This window comes from Pieris napi, chromosome 4 (genome assembly GCF_905475465.1).
Source record: "Pieris napi chromosome 4, ilPieNapi1.2, whole genome shotgun sequence".
NCBI lineage: Eukaryota > Metazoa > Arthropoda > Insecta > Lepidoptera > Pieridae > Pieris > Pieris napi.
In genome coordinates, this window is record NC_062237.1 from 8,490,001 (window position 1) to 8,497,801 (window position 7,801).

The 7,801-nt window shown below is 41.2% G+C and overlaps 1 protein-coding gene across 2 annotated transcripts; it reads left to right on the forward strand.

The window, feature by feature from the left end:
* The first annotated feature begins 478 nt into the window (after positions 1-478).
* On the forward strand, positions 479-5,875 carry LOC125049225. 2 transcript variants are annotated; one of them, XM_047648376.1, is made up of 3 exons: positions 479-650; positions 1,242-1,526; positions 2,168-5,875. In XM_047648376.1, the coding sequence occupies exon 3, from the start codon at positions 2,489-2,491 to the stop codon at positions 5,705-5,707; it is 3,219 nt and encodes a 1,072-aa protein (XP_047504332.1). In that variant the 5' UTR covers positions 479-650; positions 1,242-1,526; positions 2,168-2,488; the 3' UTR covers positions 5,708-5,875. The 2 variants fall into 2 exon arrangements, with proteins under 2 accessions (XP_047504332.1, XP_047504331.1); XM_047648375.1 differs by having other exon boundaries at positions 1,242-5,875.
* The last annotated feature ends 1,926 nt before the right edge of the window (positions 5,876-7,801 follow it).

The window sequence follows — 7,801 nt, forward strand, 5'->3', positions numbered from 1 at the left end:
CTCCCGCGAGGGCAGCAAGAAGCTACAACGCAGAACCCAGGACGCAGAGGTATCCGTAGAAAGAAAAAGCATCAACATCAAGTTAGTTACCGACTCATCTTTATTACATACGCCCGCCATCTTTATTACGAAGCCCTCACAAAGTCTTCAACATACTACCAAAGACAAAGAGGAAGGAGCACATCAATCAAACAAACAAGCGAAGCCGGACCGGAAAGAGCGAGTCGATAAACACAATAGCTGTCTGTCAATGTCAACTGCGATTCACTTCCTTCAGTTGGCACCACAGCATACGAGCGCCGAAACCGACGAATCACGTACGAGTGTCGAGTGCAACCAGTGTCCAGTAGCCAATCACTGCGCGCCTCACCGTAGCAAACGACGCGGTCGCCGACAACGATTCGTACTGCGCGTAAGCAAGCATCAAGCGTCATTGAACTCCACCATTTTGATTTTAGTACTAATTACTAATTACTTGTAACAAAAGACACATAGTTTTAAGTATTTTTTCGGTTCAAGTGTTAACTAACATTAGGAAAGCTAGCAATATATTGCCCTATTAGTGAACATGGCCGACACAAAAGTTAATATTGCAAAAAGGGGTTATGCAAAGATGTCTATTACTAAAATTCATAATGCACTATTATCAGGTGAGTTGCAATCACGTTCGCTAGAACGACTTATAGTTGTAAGAGATAGGGTCGTCAGCGTTTTTCAAGAATATAGCGATGCTTGTATCCAAATATGTGCACAAAATCCTGAAGATCCGGAGGATTTTAGTAAAATCGAAGAAATATACTTCGACATTCTCTCTAATATCGATAAGACAATCAAAAAACACAATTTGAACACTAAAAATGAGACACTTAACGACTCAGATTGTAAGCAAACTTCGAGCATTAGGTCAAAGCTTCAATTACCTAACATAGTCATGTCAACATTCACTGGCAAATATACCGAGTATTACTCGTTTATAAACCTTTTCAGCGCAATGATTGACAAAGATGAGTCTCTCTCACCTGTTCAAAAGCTATATTATCTTAAAGGTTTTCTAAGTGACGAGCCAGCAGCTTTAATTAAAAACCTCCCATTAGAGGACGATAGTTATGCTGAAGCAATAAAATTACTTAAAGAGAGATATGATATTAAAACTAAAATCATACACGAACACATACATACACTGTTAGATTTGCAACCCATTACTCGTTCTACTCCTAACACAATCCGTAATCTAATTTCAGACGTTAAACAGACACTCGCAGCTTTAAAAAACCTCGAGGAGCCCGTCGACAGCTGGAGCAGTTTGCTTGTGTGTGTTCTAGTGAGGAAGTTAGACAACCTTACACGCTCTGCATTCCAGATGGAGAGAGACAACAAGTGTTTACCCACAGTAGGGGAGCTTTTAGGTTACCTGGAACGTCGAGCATTGTCATTGGAAAACGACTCCGTTCCCAACAAGCAACCTCAACCCCAACGGTTGACTAGTATTGCAGTAACTGCACCTGCTTCTACCTCCTGCACCTATTGTAAGTCTCCGCACAAACTTTTCCAATGTCCAAATTTTAAAATGGCAGCACCCACAAAACGTCTAGAGTTTGTAGTAGCAAATAAGCTGTGTAAAATATGTCTGTCTTTCCATAAACGTAACTGTAAATATCATTTTAAGTGTGGTGAATGCAAAAAGCCTCATAACACATTACTGCATCAAACAGATCAACAGCCATCGAGCCCATCTGTCAGTTTGTTATCGAGCGCTCCTCGGGGACAAGTGCTTTTGCCTACTGCTAGAGTTAAGCTTATTTCCCAGACAGGCACGATTATTTACGCACGAGCACTATTGGACAGTGCCTCACAAGTATCATTCATCACTGAGAAACTTGCCCTTATATTAGGCAAAGTTCCCGACAACAATGCATCAATTATAATTGGCATTACCAACACTGAGCAAACAGTTAACTTGCAAATAAACCTTGATGTACACTCTATAGTATATCCATATAAGGTCAATGTTAATTGTCATATTGTTAAAACGATAACCACAAAGTTGCCTCAAGCACCTATCGACACTTCCAATCTAACTTTTCCTGCTAACTGCAATCTAGCTGACGCTACCTTTAATATGCCTGGTGATGTGCATGTATTGTTAGGAGCTGATGTCTTTTTCCAGGCCCTGTTGCCACTCCATGAGTCAATAAGTAACGAGGGTCCTGCAAAAACAGGCACAACATTCTCCGAGCAACCATCTATAATTCACACATCATTTGGGCACATAGTAGCGGGACGCAGTGCCTATGACACTGCCAACAGTAAGCAGGTTATATCTTTATTTTGTCAGGAGTGTGATAGCAATTTAAATGAGTCATTGAGGGCATTTTGGGAAACTGAGCGAGTGTCTGAAATCTTCCCCGAGCAATTACCTGAACAAGAGTATTGTGAAAAGTTTTTTAATGAGACTACAAAGCTTGACAATAATACATTTCAAGTTTCGATGCCTATTAAAGTCCCGTTACATCAAATAAACTTAGAACTGGGAGAATCATTTCACTTAGCCTATAAACGATTTCTTAATTTGGAAAAGAAATTACATAAAAACACAAACCTTTTCCACGAATACAAAAAGTTTATCGATGAATATATTGAATTAAATCATGGTGAGTACATTAATATAAATAGCTATAATTTATCGAAAGATCCTATTTACTTTCTCCCTCACCATGCTGTAATTAAAGAGAATGCTCGTTCTACAAAATTAAGAGCAGTATTCGACGGCTCAATGCGTACGAACAAAAGAATTTCATTGAACGATCTCTTACTCAATGGCCCTGTAGTACAGAAATATTTATTAGAAACACTTATAGCTTTCAGATTAGGAACCTTTTTCTTTATCTGCGATATACGTAGGATGTTTAGGTGCATTAGATTAGATCCTAGTCAACGTTCACTTCAAAACATATTATGGCGCGAATCACCAGATGAAGACATCAAGTGCATACAGCTCTCCACTGTCACTTATGGTCTAAAGTCGTCATCTTATTTAGCCACTCGTTGCCTGATTGAACTTGCCAATAGATATAAGGAACAATTTCCATTAGCATCCTCTATTTTAATTAATAACACCTACGTCGACGATGTATTGGTTAATAATAATAACAAGCAAGTGTTATTAAAAATGCAGACTGAATTAGTAGAGTTACTTGCTCTGGGAGGATTTCAGCTCCACAAGTGGGCTTCCAACTGTGACTCAGTACTCAAAAATGTACAAAATAATAATTTCAACCAAGAAAGCGAGGTTGATTTAAGCAAAACTGAAACATCTGTAAAAACTTTAGGTATTGAATTCGTTATTAATGATGATACCTTTACAAGCTCATGTCCTGAACCTTACACTAGAGTAAATGATAGCAAGAGAGACATACTTAGCTATATTAGTAAGTTCTATGATCCACTAGGGTTAATCGGTCCAATTTTTGTTCGTGCAAAGGTAATCATGCAAAAACTGTGGGCTTCTAATACAGATTGGGACTCTCCTCCCCCACAAGACATACGTCAGATGTGGATAGAATTTGTTAGGGACTTGTCACAGATGGAACCTTTAAGTGTACCTCGATGTGCCATAGCTAATAATTGTGTAGTCATTCAATTATTAGGTTTTGCCGACGCATCCTCAGTTGCATATGGCTGCTGCTTGTATTTGCGTTCTACTGACACACAAGGCAATGTACACATCCAATTGTTATGTTCAAAATCTAGAATTAATCCATTAAATAAAAGCCTTACTACTCCCAGGCTAGAATTAAATGCAGTCTTGCTTCTTACGAAATTAACTGTAAAGGTACTCAATGCATTAAGTGCCAATAATATAAAATGTGATAATACTTACCTATTTTCAGACTCACAAATAGTTTTAGCATGGCTCAAAATAGATTCCGCGAAACTACAGACCTATGTCGCGAATAGAGTAAGAGTAATAACAGAGCTCTCTCATAATTATCACTGGTTATATGTAAATACTGATGAGAATCCTGCAGATTGTCTCAGTAGAGGCCTTCATCCTAATGAACTTAAGGCTAATAACATGTGGTTGTATGGCCCATCCTTCTTACATGATAAAGATTATAAATTTTATTTGAAGTCAGAGATAGTGACACAATTACCCGAACTTAAACAAAACATTACAAGGGCAGTATGTGTCAAAGTAACAGCCATTGATTGTGATGTATATGAAAAGTTAAAGAAATTTTCCAGTATTAATAAAATGACTCGTGTACTTGCCTATATACTTAGATTTTGTACAAATATTAATCCTAACAAAAACAACAAAATTAAAGGATTTTTATCAACCAAAGAGCTAAATAAAGCACTAATGTTAATTATAAATAATGAACAACACATATACTATGCGAGTGATATTAAATCTTTACAAGTTCACAATCGAGTAGATAGCAATTTAAAACCTCTGACACCGTTCATAGATAAAGATGGCATTATAAGAGTAGGCGGACGTTTACAAAACGCATCAATCCCCTACTCTAGCCAACATCCTGCCATATTGCCAAAGGAATCAGTGATAACAGCCTTGATAATTAAAGATGAACACATTAAGCTATTACATGCCAGTCAAAAACTATTATTAAGCTCTATTAGGCAGAGATTTTGGATCATTGATGGTCTAAGAACAATAAAAAAAATTATTCACAAATGTGTAACCTGTTGCAGATTGAAAGCCGCTGCTGCAGCTCAGCTGATGGGTTCCTTGCCTACGCAACGCGTAAACGCGTGCCGCGTCTTTGAAAAAATTGGTATTGACTTCGCTGGGCCAGTTTCGGTAAAAAATAGCCGCATTCGAAAGCCAACTATAGGCAAAGGTTACATTGTATTGTTTGTATGTTTCGTCACTAAAGCTATTCATCTAGAGCTAGCCTCAGATTTGACAACCGATACTTTTCTCGCATGCTTTAAACGATTCATTGCGAGACGAAACCTGCCCAGCGACGTCCACTGTGATAACGGCTCGACGTTCAAAGGGGCAAGGAACCAATTAGATGAACTGTATCGCTTGCACGCTTCTCGAAGTCACCAATGCGAAGTACAATCCTTCGCGGCTGCTAGAGGAATCAATTTCCACTTTATACCTAGTTACAGCCCGATATTTGGTGGACTTTGGGAAAGCGGTGTAAAAAGCGTGAAATATCACTTGAAACGTGTAGTAGGCAAGGCGTTACTCACGTATGAGCAACTCAATACTGTTCTAGTAGAAATAGAGGGCGTTCTTAATTCTAGACCGCTCACCGCAGTTACTGCCGACCCAAATGACCTCAATTACCTCTCTCCAGGTCATTTTCTGACAGGAGCACCTCTTAATTCTTATCCAGAACACAATATGTCAGATACACCAACTAATTTACTTAAATTTTGGTCTATAACCGTAAGTATGAAACAAAACTTTTGGAAATATTGGAGTAAACATTATTTGTGTCTTTTACAAAGCAGGCCCAAATGGCGTGACGTTTCTTCTAACGTAAAAATTGGTAGCTTGGTCATATTACGTAGTGATAATAGTCCTCCTTTGCATTGGCCTATGGCTCGTGTGTCCAATATCTTTCCAGGGAAAGATGGCCAGGTTAGAACTGTCGAAGTTACTCTTTCAAACGGTCATGTTCACAATAGGGCATTATCAAAAATATGTTTGCTACCTATCGATTCATAAAAGTGTTTGATTCTAAAATGTATAATTTTAATATTTAAGTATTCCTATGTCTACACAACCTATGTTGTAAAATTTATGCTGTATTTGTCAATTAAATTTTAAATTGTTCATTTTGAGGGCGCAGCTTATGTTGGCAACATAATATAGTTTATTTTTTGTTATCTGTAATTTTTCTATGTTGTATAATTTATTTGTCTATGGTTTTTCACTTCCTTCCGTTTTCCATTCGTTCTTGTAAAAAGTGTGCTCAAATAAAGTGGTTAGTGGTGTGTTAATATCTAAAAAATAAGTGTTTTTTTTTTTTTTTTTTTTTCTACGCCTGACCTCATCTGCAAACAATTAAATACAGTCCACGCTCTACCACTGGAATAAACGTGTGTGTTGGGTATTTACACTAGTGCCCTACAGCCCTCTATGTCGGATATAAGCCCTGGTCCCTTGGGTAGAATGCCTAGCGAACCCCGAGGGCCCATATTAAGGGCATGTGAAGGGCTGAGGTGTTTTTAGTGGGTGGGGTCTCGCTACCCCTCTGAATAGCAGAGGGTTTTGAGTGTAGACCCAGCCCCACAGTCCCCGCGTCAAGCTCGCCATCCTTGATGCGGGCCTGCGTAAGCGCATTTTCACCTCGTATTAAAAAAAAAAAAAAAAAAAAAAACAAGTATATGAATATTTGGTCGCCGAAGGCGACCAAGACGCCGAGTTGCCGAGGCTTGGATAAACAATTATTATTTAGGTCGGAGGTGTCCAAAAAAAACAAATATTATTTAGATTGGTTAGGTTAGGTTAGGTTAGGTTAGTATATTAATATTTCCCCCCCTCCGCGGATGGATTTACCCGCGGCTCCTAGGCTTGTCGTGCCGGGGGGGCCCAGTACCTGGAGCGACCGCAGCAATGCCGTCGCAAAGGGGAAGCAAATAAGGAGGCTATACAGGCTGGCCTTTATCTTGGAGGCCAGTCTCTGGAGAGGGCATCAGCGCCCAGCGGAGACGAGTCCGCTAGTCCCTGGCAAGCTGGAGAGATCATTTGATCTCAAAGGTGAGGCTGGGGGACCTTTGATTTGTGCGAGGGGTGACTGGAGAGGGTGTCCATTTCGTTGCGCTGCTACGCACTTGTTACTGGACCTCGGCTGCTCTCGACTCTTTCTTTCGGGAAATATGCGAGATGCGGTGCACGGAAACTAGTTGAGTTTTGGAATCAGCTGCTGATTTGTAGCGTGGTAAGGTGATGGATACATCACGACACTCAGTGGTTGTGGTGGAACTGTGGCGCGGTGGGCCGTGACGGCGATGTGTCGTCGTCGGTCAGGGGTCTCGACCCCCCGCCGGGCAAACTGGTACTTCGTGCAATTGTCGTGGACATGTCTCGCGGATTGTACCTTGCCAGTGGGCTTGCCTTAACCGGCCGGTCCGAGTGGAAGGAAAACCACAATAAAAAACCCTGAATGTGCACGCGTTGTGGCGCCCTTTGAGGCCTCGCGTGACGCTGCACCCCCGCTCTTCCGAAGGGTAAGCGGGTCGTTCGATCAGTAAAGTCGAGCTTCTAGCGGCCAACCCTTGGATAATTCCCGACCTCCAAGCGGTATTAGGGTTACTCGGGTGCAGGGGCCTCCGCCCGGGTGGACGTTTTATATCCCCCATGTACCTAAACCAAATATGGAAAATAATCAAAACAAAACCAACTTAGAAGTAGAAGGAGATGGAGATGTTACGGAGAAGAGGTGGAGTAAAGAGGAAAAGCAGGAAAGTATAGAGAAGACGAGAAAGCTGCGAGTTGTTCTGGATCGACTGCCGATCCCAGACACATCTACAGCAATTGAGGAAAGCGCAACTGCGCGGATATCTGAGCCGGATGTCGAGTCGATGGTTAGTGTGTCGTCCACGCCATCGGCGAGCCGAGTCGGGTCACTGGACCGGGAGTCATTTGGCCGTTTCTGGAGCTGCAGATCAGCTCCCAAGAGAGGTAGAGAAGAGAGTGAGGGTAGTTCCACAGACACTCCCGGCTCCAAGGACCGGAAAAAGAAAGGACGAGTCAAGCCACCCACAACGGGAGAATACGTCGGCCTCGCTGCTGAAGAAGCCTACCGTAAGGCGCAGC

What these genes read in the sequence shown, in the direction of transcription:
- LOC125049225 (XM_047648375.1), top strand. Translation starts at nt 569, where the DNA reads ATGGCCGACACAAAAGTTAATATTGCAAAAAGGGGTTATGCAAAGATG. An exon ending in TCATAATGCACTATTATCAG is followed by an intron (nt 651 to 1,241) that starts GTGAGTTGCAAT and finishes ATCTAATTTCAG; the next exon opens with ACGTTAAACAGACACTCGCA.